Raw genomic sequence first — 14,232 nt, 5'->3', positions numbered from 1 at the left:
ATGTTTATTTTATTTTATTATGAGTGTAAATGTGTTTGGAATTTAACTTAGGGAGTCCTGCGGGGCCAGGAATGGGATGATTTCTCCAGGGTACTATAAAGCAGTACCAAACTGAAAACATCTTTCTAAAATTATTTTTAGGGGCGCCTGCATGGCTCAGTGGGTTAAGCCTCTGCCTTCAGCTCAGGTCATGATCTCAGGGTCCTGGGATCGAGTCCCGCATCGGGCTCTCTGCTCAGTGGGAAGCCTGCTTCCCCCTCTCTCTCTCTGCCTGCCTCTCTGCCTACTTGTGATCTCTGTCAAATAAATAAATAAAATCTTTAAAAAATAAAAAAAATAGAATAAAATTATTTTTAATTTATTTTTTATTTTTAAGTAAGCTCCACACTCAGTATGGAGCCCAACACAGGGCTTGAGCTCTTGAGATAAAAACCTGACCTGATATCAAGAGTTGGACGCTTAACCAACCAAGCCACCCCAACCTAAAAATGTCTTAAATGTCTTAAATGTCTTAAACGAATTCTTAGTTTGGGGTTAAATGTCTTAAATGTCTTAAATGTCTTAAACGAATTCTTAGTTTGGGGTTCTCAGATTAAGTGGGCATAAATTCAAACTGCAAGGCTGTATCAGAGTAAGAGCATAATGATAAGTCATTATCAAATATCAGTAATAGTCATAGTATTGAATTTTTACTCAGTACCACTGGCAACAGAATGACATGCTTGTTTCTGTGCTTTGCCAGCATGGAAATTTCTCTAACTTCATCCTTTCCACTGACAACATAGGCTTTGGGGTATATAGTTTTAAGTGGGGTCTCAAGTTTAGCTATGACACCTGGTCAGGTCCAAATCTTATCCCTCACCAGGTCTCTTAACCAGAAAAATCTGTTTCTGCTCTAAGCATATTTCTGGGGTAGCTCAAACTTCTGGGGCAGCTCAAACTTTTGTGTCTGCTCACCACACTCATGTTTTGACTCCAGGTGTTTTCCTTTTTCTTAACGACTTCCTTTATTTTCTTTTGAGCTTAGATGGGAATTTAAAAGGCATTTTACAATAATTTATCCAGCATTAGAGTATTTCATCTAGTCTTATTTAACTGCGAGACATGGAGATACCACAGGGTCTATTTTTTTTAAACTGCATTCCATATCAAGTTTATTTGTAAATTTTACAATGAAACTTCCGACATGCATTTGGGATTTTTTTTTTCTCTTGGTTAGTTTTAAATAAATTTTTACTTTTTATCGAAGTAATGAATGCACGTTGTTTTAACAGTTAAATTGCGCTTAAAGTAAAAACAAGGGGCGCCTGGGTGACTCAGTCGTTCCGCGTTAAGCGTCTACGTTTGGCTCAGGTCATGATCCCAGAGTCCTGGAATCTGGCTCCCTGCTCAGTGGGGAGCCTGCTTCTCCCCTGCAACTCCCCCTGCTTGTGTTCCCTCTCTCGCTGTCTCTCTCTCTCTGTGTCAATTAAATAAATAAATAAAATACAAAATAAAATAAAAGTAAAAACAAAAAACAATGGTATCTTTTTCTTTCCCTTCTTCTGCCTCAAGCTCTGCCCTCTACAGGCAACCTTTTACAACTCTTTTAGCTCTTCCTTGTCATCTTTATCTCTAGATTTTTAAATAATATGCTTCATTCAATATTTCTTGACTTACCAGTTTTACGTATTATATATTGTGCTCTTAAAAGAAAGTTGAGAGTTTTGTCTTTACCACCTTTCTCCTCTTCCTAACATAGCTATACCACAATATTTGGTTAAACCAATGTTCAGTCTTCTCACCAGTATGACTAAGTGGATATTGTTCATCCTTATGCTGGCAGTATATGCCATGTTTTCTTGTACAGCTTTTTGTTCTTCAATCAGTATTTTTCTAACATTTTTACTAACTTGGTTTCCTGTATACCTTAATCTCTCATGCCTCTTTCTTACATGAACAAAACCATTTTCAAACAAACAAAATCCATCATTTCCATCTATCCCCACCTATTTCATCCATCCTTTTCATCTATCATCTAGACATCCAACTCAAGAATCCTCTCTTCTCATATTGGTTTTTCCGACTTGCTACCCAGCTATCTTCAGGGTCATGCATTCAGTGCACTTGTACTGGGACCCCATTTCTCAGATTCTGAGCTTTCTCTTTTCTTGTTCACTTTTCCTTCTAGTGGATTCCTGACAAAATGTGTGAAGGAGGGATGCCTAGGTGGCTCAGTCGGTTAAGCTGCTACCTTCGGCTCAGGTCATGATCCCAGGGTCCTGGGATCGAGTCCCACATTGGGCTTCTTGCTCACTGGGGAGCCTCCTTCTCTCTGCCTCTGCCTGCGACTTTGCCTGCTTGTGCAATCTCTCTCTCTGACAAAAAAATAAATAAAATCTTTTTTTTAAAAATGTGTGAAGGAGATCAATGTTTTGAGACCTCTCATGTCTGAAAATATTTTTCTCCCTCACTCATGACTAATTGTTGTGGTAGAGAATTTGGGGTTGGACATCATTTTCAAGGAGAATTTTGAAGGCATTCTTCACTGGAATCATGGATTCCAGGGTTGCTGGGAAGTTCAGAGCCATTCTGATTTCCCCATCACTGGATGGGTGTTGTTTCTTCTTCTGACACTTTGTGTTCTCTTTTTCTCCAGGGTTCTCTGAAATAAACTGAGCACGTGCTCTGCTGTGATTCTTTTTCATTTATTACTCATAGTTCTTGGTGGTCTCTTCAATTTAGAAGCTCAGTCCTTTAGTTCTAAGTCGTGTTGTAAAATATACTTAAAAAATAATTTCCTCATCATTTCCCCTTTCTCTCTGAAAGATTTACTTAAGGTTGCTCTTCTTGAACTAAGCCTCTAATTTTCTAATCTTTTCTTTTATTCATCTTTTTGACCTTTGTTCAACTGCTAGGGAGATTTTTTTTTAAAGCTTATTTTCCAACCCATCTATTGAAGTTATTTTGGAAATTATTTTGGGAGTTATTTTTTTTCATTCTGAGAGCCCATTCTTGTGCTCTGCTGTTTAATTTTAATGATACTGTATTCATGTTTCAAATATATAGTATTTTTGTTACTTCTAAGGGCATTAATGATAGGTAGTTTTGTTTTTTGTTTTTGTTTTTAAAGATTTTATTTATTTATTTGATAGAGAGAGATCACAAGTAGGCAGAGAGGTGGGCAGAGAGAAAGAGAGGAGGAAGCAGGCTCCCTGCTGAGCAGAGATCCCGATGCAGGGCTCGATCCCAGGACCCTGAGATCATGACCTGAGAGGAAGGCAGAGGCTTAACCCACTGAGCCACCCAGGCACCCCTTGCTTTTGTTTTTAAGCTTTCTTCAGCTTCCTCTATTGTCTGTTTGTCAAGTGCCATTTTTTGCTTCTTTCTTTGAGTCTTTGACTTTCATGCTGGAGTGTTTTTTCAATGTATGGTGATTTTTAAAATTCTGCTCATCTGTAAGAGTAAGGTCCTAAATATTTGGAGGCAATGTGTGTATTTCACTCCAGGGTGGATAGGTAGTAAGCATTCTCTTATGGGAAACACTCAAAGTATCTGCAGGTCTTTTCTCTAGAACTCTTTGGCTACCCCAGAGAAGGATCCAACAATCACAGATGGATACCTAATTTGTAGGGCCTCGTGCAAAATGAAAGTATCAGGTCCCTTGTCCAAAAGTCAGGACAAGATTCAGTTAGAGGTACTAACACATAAATGTCTTTCTTTAAAAGAATCTTATTACTGGGAGCCTGGGTGGCTCAGTCATTAAAGCCTCTGCCTTCAGATCAGGACATGATCCCGGGGTTCTGGGATCGAGCCCCACACTGGGCTCCCTGCTCAGTGGGAAGCCTGCTTCTGCCTCTCCCACTCCCCCTGCTTGTAGTCCCTCTCTCACTGTCTCTCTCTCTCTGTCAGATAAATAAAAATCTTTTTTAAAAAATCTTATTACTTAAAACATGCAGTAGAGTGGGGGTACTTGGCTGGCTCAGAGAGTAGAACATGTGACTCTTGATCTCAGAGTTAAGAGTTCAGGCCCCACATTGGGCATGTGGCCTACTTAAAAAAAAAAATCCTTGTTGGGTACCTGGATGGCTCAGTTGGTTAAGCCACTGCATTTGGCTTCACTCAGGTCATGATCCTGGAATCCCAGGATCTAGTCCTGCATCAGGCTCCCAGCTCCGCAGGGAGTCTGCTTCTCCCTCTGACATTCTCCCCTCCCATGCTCTCTCTCTCTCTCAAATAAATAAATAAAATCTTATTTAAAAAAAACATGTAATAGAGGTAGTGGTAATATATAATAATACGGTCTTACACATTGCTAAAAATAACATTTTTCATGTCATGATTTTATGCAATACAATAAATTCTAATGCTTTATTAATATGATTTCCTGATCAACAGATTTTTCTGGCTTGCTTTTCTGCAGATTCACTTATTAGGTCATGAAAGTTTATATTTTTAGCAATTTCATTTTCAATCTGTATAATTGAGAGTGATGTCCATTGTTCTTGGCAAATGCAAGATCTCAAATAGTCTCAACTGGAAAGAACAACAAGAGCAAAGACCAAAAGGAGGGAGGGGAGAAGAACAGTAAAGTGAAAGAATGCACAAGTCAGGTAGGTATGACCTACCTCAAGAAGAAACTCACATGTCAGGCGAAGGAGCTTTATCAAGTTTATAGTCCGTTGATTTTGAACTCTAGGAAAGTGGGAAAAGGAAATAAATATTTACTGACTACATATTATCAACAAGCATAATCGCTTTACAAATGTAACTACCATTTAATAGCTTCACAAAACACAAGTCATGTATCCGTCCCAGAAACAGAGGCTCAGCAAGAAGGAACTCTGCATTGGTCACAGAGCCGGAAAGTTGCAGAACTAGGATATGAATGATGATATATTTGATCGAAGAATTCACATTCTTTCAATGACATGAATGGTTGTGTATTATTACAGGAATGGTACCTTAACTTACTGCTCTGCCTACTGACCAGGGTGGAAAGGAAAAAGACTTGAACCAAAAATCCAATCATTGAGCTAAAAAAAAAAAATGATAGTGAGAAAAAAAATAGAAAAGAGAAAAATGTTTCAAGAGGCACCGCAGAAGTAGGTTCAGTTGGACCTAGTGACTTGCTAGATGTAGGCCAGCAGAAGATGATAGAAATTAAAGATTTCTTAGCAATCATGAGTGTGACTCAGGGTAATTTCACCAATAGGTAATGAAAAAAGATACAAAAGTTCAAAGTTTGATGATAAGGTGATTGAGTGTTGAGTTAAAACTCATCCAGCAGAAATGTCTGGTGGGCATAGTGAGGCGTAGGTCTAGAATGGAACACAGGCCAGTGTTAAAGATGTATATTTAGAAACCATTCACCTACAGTCAAAGTGACAAGAAGGGATGACAGCACCAAAGAATAATGTGTAGAAAACAAGAGTGCCAAGCACAAACCTATAAGGAATGACAAGATATAAAGCACAGATACACCAAATGGGAGAAAGAAGAGGAACAAGCAGAAATATTCCAATAGAAGCATTTTCAGAGGACATTTGTTCGAAATTCAGTAAGCCTAGGGTGGTCAGTATCAAATGTGTCCAAGAGGGGGTAGGAGAATAAACACGAGAAACAATGACTGGACTGGATGTGAGATAATTAGCAATCCAAGGTTATTTTCAGTAAAGTGCTGGGACCAAAATTCAAGATTGAATAGCAGGGGAGGCATGGAAAAAGTAAATGCAGAAAATCTTTCTAGAAATAATGAAAGGGAAGAAATGTAAAAATACAAGAAATCTAGAAATAGAAAGGGAACATACAGGCCATAGTCTTGTCCCTTTGTTTTACCGATAAGAAAACTGGACCCAGAGAAATTAGTTAATACCTTTATACCTTAGACAGAAAACCAGTAAAGATGAAATGGTAATTCCGGAGGGATAAGGATCAAGGAAGACATTCTGTCTCCAAAGAAGAGTCCATTTAAATCCTCATTTCTCATTTAAGACCTGGCCTCCTTCCTCTGGTACCATGAGCCCTTGGTCTTGAAATTATTTTCAAAGAAAGACCATGATATCCACTGAAACCCAGGACTGTAATGGCTCACTTGCTGAAGAAAATGTAATGTCATCGGTTTGAGCAAGGAAAGAGAAATCTGTCTAGACACTTTTTTATTCTTATAGGAATTCTGTAGTCCTGAAACCTGGAAGACAGGAAGGATTGCTCATACTAAATTTGAAATGCATCACTATAATAATCTTGATAACACTCCTCCCTGTCCCATTTTGGAGATAACAAATAACCCCAAGGTAACTATCCACCTACAGAAATGGACACAGTAGGGTAAAGGCACTCATTAAAAAAAAAAAAACACCCAATTATGAATAATTCATGATGAGCTGGCAAACACCAGTTTGCTATGGGTAGCTAGGTTCATAGAGAAACACCCTGATAACGTGTATATAAAGACAAACGCAACTGTTTGAACCGGACATTTGCCATCAGAGCTTCACTCCAGGAACAAGCTCTTGCGGGTCTGGACATCATGTCTATGCGCTTTTCTTCTGCATCTAGACGGCTTGGCTCCAGCGGGGGAGCGGGTTTTGGGGCTGGAAATGCATGTGGTGTGCCGGGCATTGGAAGTGGCTTCTCTTGCGCTTTTGGGGGTAGCTCATCTGCAGGAGGCTATGGCGGGGGGCTGGGGGGGGGAAGCGCTTCTTGCGCTGCCTTCACCGGGAATGAACACGGCCTCCTGTCGGGCAACGAGAAGGTGACCATGCAGAACCTGAACGACCGCTTGGCCTCCTACCTGGAAAATGTGCGAGCGCTGGAGGAGGCCAATGCTGACCTGGAGCAGAAGATCAAGGGCTGGTACGAGAAATTCGGGCCTGGTTCTTGCCGTGGTCTTGATCATGATTACAGCAGATACTTCCCAATAATTGATGACCTTAGGAACCAGGTAAGAAGCACAATGTTGTGAGGGTTAATAACGCTAAGAATATTTAGCCACACAAGCACACACGAATGTGTGAGCTCTCTCACACACGGCAGGGCTTTGCTCACAGCTTCTGATTTTCCATAACTCATTATGAATATTAAAAATGATTTCCATTCAAATTCTAATCTTTGAACATGGCTCACCTATACCTGCTACAAGGTATGCATGTTTATGCTTTTCGTAATATGAAACTATCAAAAACTGCCCACCATCTCTTGCTATATTATTTATAACTTTTTCCATAGAAAGTGTTTCTTTATGGGGGGGTGGTGAAGGGTGAAAGAGGCCATATTTAGTTTCCCATTTGCAAAAGAATCATCTTATGGTTGGAGACAAAATGCCAGAAGATTACTATAATTTTGTAGGTGACTTTCTTTCAAGGAAATTTCCTAACTCCTAACTAACTTTCCATCTGTCAGATCATTTCTGCAACTACCAGCAATGCCAATGTTATCCTGCAAAATGATAATGCAAGACTAACAGCTGATGACTTCAGGCTAAAGTAAGTAGAGCTGAAGAGAAACCAAAGTTCTCTCAACATTTCCGCCTTAAAGCTAAGCTATTGGGGGTCACCTCAATAGTTTGACCTTGTTTGTTTTGAACTAAATGTATGTAGGAATGACCAGCTGAATGATCTGTTTTACTTGGGAAGTTTAGGAATCGATACAAATGAATATCAAGATCCTATGAAAGAATTTTGAGTGTTCCCATTCTCTTACTTCAAAGAAACGCTTACTGCATTATGGTCAGTCTAACCGAAGTTTTAAGTATATTTTAACAGTTTGACCTTGAATCATGGTTGGCGTTTTATGATGACCTAAGAAGTGATGGGACTAAGGTGATAACAACTGTCAAATATCTTCTAAGGTTTGAAAATGAACAAGCCCTTCACCAGAGCGTGGATGCGGATGTCAGCGGTTTGCGCAGGGTCCTGGACGAGCTGACTCTGTGCAGAACCGACCTAGAGATCCAGCTGGAAACCCTGAGCGAGGAGCTGGCTTACCTCAAGAAGAATCATGAGGAGGTAAGTCTCTGTCTCCCCCGATTCCACGATCCGCCTTGCTCCCAAAATTAAAAAATGAATTTCAGATGACCAGTATAACAATGTCCGACATCAATATTCCAGAAGGAACTCGTCAGTTTCTCTGTGTGGCTGATTGTTTGAAATGTTTCTATCCACCCGCCTCCAAAGAAACAAAGTTTCTCACCTTATGCATCCTGTCGGTCTGCTTCCTTTGAAAATATTCAGCTCCTAACATGGTCAAATTTTTCAGGAAATGAAGGCGCTGCAGTGTGCGGCCGGCGGGAACGTGAACGTGGAGATGAACGCGGCACCCGGGGTGGACCTCACGGTCCTGCTGAACAACATGCGGGCCGAGTACGAAGCCCTGGCCGAGCAGAACCGCAGGGACGCGGAGGCCTGGTTCAACGAGAAGGTAGAAGCCCGCCAGTGCTCGTTTGCGTGGCCCTGGGCGCTAATGCAAGGCCGGCAGCCCCCTAACCACCCCCTGCCTCCCCAACCTTTCAGAGCGCCTCCCTGCAGCAGCAGATCTCCGACGACGCTGGTGCCACCACCTCTGCTCGGAATGAGCTGACCGAGATGAAACGTACTCTTCAAACCCTGGAGATCGAACTCCAGTCCCTCTTGGCAATGGTCAGTAAACAATACCAAAAAAAAGATTGATTTCAGAAGTGGGGAAGAAATGTAAAGAGCGTTTCTTCCACGTGGTATTACTTATTTTCGTTTTTTCCCCATTAATTCGCGGGCTTGACGGAATCCGCATTTGCATTTTGAGCAGCAGAATCCTCTTAGCCTGAAAAGTAGACCTAGGTGCTCATAATTATGAAACATTGGAAATGAGCAAGGACAATTATTTTGAGGTACTCGAAAAAGAAAATAGTTTTTACCCTGAATCTTCTCTCCCAAGTCCAAAGATTAAAAAAAAAATCTTGGTGGAGTGCAAAAATCCATTGGCATCCCTCCTATCTTCATCTGGCATTCCTTTGGGCCACTTAATTAACACTTACAAGTTCCTTTTTAAGTGGCATACACAAGAAGCAAAGTAGAGGCATTAATGTTGCCTATAAAGCTAAACACCCATGATAATAATAGTAACCTTTTCATTAAGGGTTTGCCCAGCACTTTCTCCCACTTGAGTCCACAATAACCCTGGGCTTGGGCAGGGCAGACTTTGTAATTCCTGTCATTATTTCCAAAAGAACCATCTGAGATTCAAAGAAGTTAAGCAGTTTTCCCAGAGTCCTACAGTTGAATACAAAGGAACCTGAGCTTCTCTCCAAATTTCCTAACTCCCACGTCTATACTTTTCCCACTATGGCTAGTAAACAAACCTTCAGAGTTTATCCACAAAAGAGGATATGAATGTATATAAAATTAGGACTTGGCATAAAAATTCTTGCAGCTCAAAGAGGAAGACACTTATATCTTCATTCCATCTGAAAGTACAGCAAGCATCCCTCTTTAGGAAAAACCCTTTATAAACCCTTTGGATTCACAAACGATTTTAAGCTTAGAAAGGTCTTTCTTTTCTTTGGGTCATTCTACCTCAGGAAAGTTTATCCAGTTCACCATGGGGTTGATAATTATTATTAGAACAGCTACAATCTCCATGAGACAAGACTGTCACATGTTTAGAAACAAAGTAGCAAATTGTACGGGGACTTTTATTCCTGGGAAATGTGGCAAATTCTACAAGACTCTAGAAGCAGAGGTGGGGCAGAGGGACCTTTAGACTGTGCCCTATGAAGAAACAAGTTTATCTTTGCTAACAGTCCTGGACATATGAGTGATATTCACCACTAACTGTGTCATTCTCAAACAGAAAAACAGCATGACACCTAATAAAGGCAACAATTAATATTGAACAAGGGGGACCCTTTGGGGTAAATATGGTAAAAATTTGCATCATGTAAAATAACTCTTTTAAATATCTCTTAAGTGCTCTTATTCTAAAACAACACTATGATATTTTCTACTAAACTATGTCTTACTGATCCATAGAAACACTCCCTGGAGTGCTCCCTGACCGAGACCGAAGGCAACTACTGTGCGCAGCTCGCCCAGATCCAAGCTCAGATCGGGGCCCTGGAGGAGCAGCTGCACCAGGTCAGAACCGAGACGGAGGGCCAGAAGCTGGAGTATGAGCAGCTCCTCGACATCAAGGTCCACCTGGAAAAGGAGATCGAGACCTACTGCCGCCTGATTGATGGAGAGGATGGGTAAATACAGCTTCTATTGAGAAAACACTTTATACTTTATTTTAAGGTTATTAAAGATTTTTTGAAATCAAGTACAAAGTATGTATGACCCACATCATGTATAACTAAACCCCTTCTAGTGATATTTCAGAATCCAGAGATCTCCCATCTTAAATCTTTGTTTTCCAGTTTCCCTGGCAAAACAGAGTGAAATAGGGGTGCCTGGGAGGCTCAGCGGGTTAAAGTCTCTGCCTTCGGCTCAGGTCATGATCTCAGGGTCCTGGAATCAAGCCCCACATCAGGCTCTCTGCTCAGCGGGGAGCCTGCTTCCTCCTCTCTCTCCGCCTGCCTCTCTGCCTATTTGTGATCTCTGTCTGTCAAATAAATAAATAAATCTTTTTTAAAAAATCGAGTGAAATAATTAATGCAAGATCTCTATATTTTTACAGCTCCTGTGTTAAATCAAAAGGCTACGGAGGACCAGGGAATCAGATAAAAGGTAAGCAAAAGCTGTGTTTAGCATTGAAAATGCATTTGTATAACTTTCAAATGATGAGTTAGTTATCTCCTCTTGGTCGATCTGATAAATTCTGATAATTCATGTGTCCTTTTAGAGTCCTCTAAAACCACCATGGTTAAAACAATTGTTGAAGAAATAGATCCTCGTGGCAAAGTTCTCTCCTCCAGAGTTCACACTGTGGAAGAGAAATCCACCAAAGCCAACAACGTGAAGAGTGAACAGAGGGTGACTTCCTGAACTCCAGAAGAAGAGCCCCTAAATTAAAATACCAAACTGAAGCTAGGTTCCCAAATAAAAGCTCCCTTACTTTTTTGCTTTTCTTCCGATGAATTAAGACAAGCTATTTGTCAAATGGTAACATTTCTTTGGCTTTCTCTATGGTGGCATGTCAATAAAAGTTCTTCCTGTTGCAAGTCATTTTCACTGGTTCTGGTCAATCTTGGCATTTTTTTTTTAAGATTTTATTTACTTATTTGACACAGAGAGGGAGAGATCATAAATGGGCAGAGAGGCAGGCAGAGAGAGAGGGGGAAGCAGGCTCCCCGCTGAGCGAGAGTCTGATGCAGGGCTCGATCCCAGGACCCCGGGACCATGACCTGAGCCACAGACAGAGGCTTTAACCCACTGAGCCACCCAGGCGCCCTAATCTTGGCATTTTAAACATATCCGCAAGGGGAGGTGAATCTGATTTTTAGCTTCTTTTGTTTAATTCAGTGGCCTTCAAAAGTTAGGAGTAAGTTTAACAGGTAAACTGGTTGGAGTCTTTTTCACTTTTCTGTAAAATTTTAAATCTTCCTCCTGCCTTCTATAAACACGGGTCAAGCACACTTGCTGAGTGCTGCGGTGAGAATAAAACAGTCTGTAAAATCTAACCCCTGAATGCAACATGCTCATAGACATGGAAATAAGAAATTTAGGAATCAAAAACATCTTAAAAATAAAGAAAAAAATATAAATGGTGATATTTGAAGGTAGAAGGAAAGAGAGAAGGATGGGGAAGTAGATAGGGCAAGGGGGGAATTCTACAATGTTAGGCCACAAAACACATCTTAACAAACTGAAGAAGACTGAAATCACAAGTATCTTTTCTGGCCTCAATAGTATGAAACTAGAAACCAGTAAGTAACAGGAGGAAAATTGGAAAATCCAAAAATATATAGAAATTAACTAACACACTTCTGAACAATGAACGGGTCAAAGAAGAAGCCAAAGGGAAATTAAAAAAAAAAAAATCTTGAGGGAGCCTGGGTGGCTCAGTGGGTTAAAGCCTCTGCCTTCGGCTCAGGTCATGATTTCAGGGTCCTGGGATGGAGCCCCACATTGGGCTCTCTGCTCAGTGGGGAGCCTGCTTCCTCCACTCTCTGCCTGCCTCTCTGCTTACTTGTGATCTCTGTCTGTCAAATAAAATCTTAAAAAAATAAAATCTTGAGACAAATGAAAAGGAAAATATACCAAAACTCATGGGATACAGCAAGAGCAGTACTAGGAGGGAACTTTATAGTGATAACCATATATTAAGAAAGAAGAGAGCTCACAAATAATCTATCTTTATATATCAAAGAACTAGAAAAAGGGGAAATTAAGCCAAAAGTTAGCAGAAGGAAAGACATAATAAAGATTAGAACAGAAATAAATGAAATAAGGACTAGAAAAGAAATAGATAAGATCAACAAAACTTGAGAGTTGGGTTTTTTGAAAAGATAAAATTGACAAATCTTTGGCTAGACCAACCAGAGGGAGAGAGAAGGGACTCAAATAAAAATTATATGTGGGGGCACCTGGGTGGCTCAGTGGGTTAAAGCCTCTGCCTTCGGCTCAGGTCATGATCCCAGGGTTCTGGGATCGAGCGCCACATCGGGCTCTCGGCTCATTGGGGAGCCTGCTTCCTCCTCTCTCTTTGCCTGCCTCTCTGCCTACTTGCAATCTCTATCTGTCAAATAAATAAATAATTTTTAAAAATCTTTTAAAAAGATTATATGTGAAAAAGGAGACATTAAAAGTGATGTCAGAAATAGAAAGGATAGAAAGGATTATAAGAGAATACTGAAACATTCATATGCCAACAAATTGGATAATGTAAAAGAAATAAATTCTAAGAAACATGCAACCTGCCAGACTAAATCATGAAAATCTAAACAGATCAAAGATGAGTGAGGAGATCGAATCAGTAATCAAAAACACTTTCAACAAAGCAAAACCTAGGACCAGGTGATTTAACTGGTGAATTCTACTACTTACAGAAGAATTAATGCCAATCCTTCTCAAGCTCTTCCAAAAAATAAGAGAAGAAAACACTTCCAAACTCATTTTATAAGGCCAGCATTACTCTTCTACAAAAGCCAGACAAAGATGCTACAAGAAAAGAAAATTATAGGTCAATATCCCTGATGAATTTAGATGGAAAAATCTTCAACAAAACTCGAGCAAAACAAACTCAACAACACTTTAAAAGAATCATATACCATGACCAAATGCGACTTATCCCTGGGATGCAAGAATGGTTCAACACATACAAATCAATAAATGTGATATACCACATTAAGACAGAAGGGTAAAAATCATATGGTCATCTCAATAGATACAGAAAAAGCACTTGACAAAATCTGACACTTTTTCAGAATAAATACGCCCAGCAAATTAGGTATAGAAGGGGGCACTTAGGTGGCTCAGTTGGCTAAGTGGTTGCCTTCGGCTCAGGTCATGATCCCATGGACCTGGGATCGAGCACCACATGGGGCTCCCTAGTCAAGGGAGAGCCTGCTTCTCCCTCTCCCTCTACCTGCTGCTCTGCCTACCTGTGCTCTCTCTCCATCTCTCTAATAAATAAATAAAATCTTCAAAAGAAAAAAAAATAGGTATAGAAGGAATGTAACTCAAGATAAAAGGCCATTTATGACAATACCACAGTTAATATCATACTCAGTGGTGAAAAATTGACAGCTTTTCCTCTATACCAGGAATAAGACAAGGATGTCCACTCACCACTTTTATTCAATATTGGAATTCCTAGCCAGAACACTTAGGCAAGAAAAAGAAATAAAAGGCACCCAAATTGGAAGAGAAGAAGTAAAATTGTCTCTGTTTGCAGATAGCATGCTCTTATATACAGAAAACCCTAAAAACTTCACCCAAAAACTGTTAGAACTAATAAATAAATTCAGCAAAGTTGCGGGATACAAGATCAACGTAAAAATCAGTTACATTTTTATACACTTACAATAAGTTATCCAAAAAGAAAATTAAGAAAACAATCCCATTTATAATAGCATCAAAAAGAATAAAATACTTAGGAATAAACTTAACTAAGGACATGACAGACTTGTACACTGAAAGTTACAAAACAGTGATGAAAGAAATTTTAAAGCAGATACAAATAAATCAAAAGACATCCCATGTTCATGAATCAGAAGTTTAATAATGTTTAAAAGGCCACACTACCAAAGCAAGCTACAGATTTAATGCAATCCCTGTCAAAATACCAATGACATTTTTTATCATAAATAGAAAAAACAATCCTAAAATTCATATA

General features: G+C 39.9%; 1 protein-coding gene across 1 annotated transcript; it reads left to right on the top strand.

Annotated features, from left to right (window-relative positions):
- The first annotated feature begins 4,276 nt into the window (after positions 1–4,276).
- On the top strand, positions 4,277–11,138 carry LOC308356917 (keratin, type I cytoskeletal 27). The gene is made up of 8 exons (XM_080826307.1): positions 4,277–6,925; positions 7,384–7,466; positions 7,832–7,988; positions 8,239–8,400; positions 8,493–8,618; positions 9,987–10,204; positions 10,633–10,682; positions 10,798–11,138. The coding sequence occupies exons 1-8, from the start codon at positions 6,512–6,514 to the stop codon at positions 10,938–10,940; spliced, it is 1,353 nt and encodes a 450-aa protein (XP_080682433.1). The 5' UTR covers positions 4,277–6,511; the 3' UTR covers positions 10,941–11,138.
- The last annotated feature ends 3,094 nt before the right edge of the window (positions 11,139–14,232 follow it).

This window comes from Martes martes, assembly GCF_963455335.1.
Source record: "Martes martes genome assembly, chromosome: 16".
NCBI classification, from domain to species: Eukaryota; Metazoa; Chordata; class Mammalia; order Carnivora; family Mustelidae; genus Martes; species Martes martes.
The sequence above is the reverse complement of the archived record's forward strand: the minus strand, read 5'-3'. Positions and strand labels throughout refer to the sequence as shown.

Excerpts from the sequence above, each read along its gene's own strand:
- LOC308356917 (XM_080826307.1), top strand. The coding sequence starts at position 6,512 with ATGTCTATGCGCTTTTCTTCTGCATCTAGACGGCTTGGCTCCAGCGGG. Across the intron at positions 7,467-7,831 it reads GCTGATGACTTCAGGCTAAA|GTTTGAAAATGAACAAGCCC; the intron begins GTAAGTAGAGCT and ends ATATCTTCTAAG. Across the intron at positions 8,401-8,492 it reads AGGCCTGGTTCAACGAGAAG|AGCGCCTCCCTGCAGCAGCA; the intron begins GTAGAAGCCCGC and ends CCAACCTTTCAG.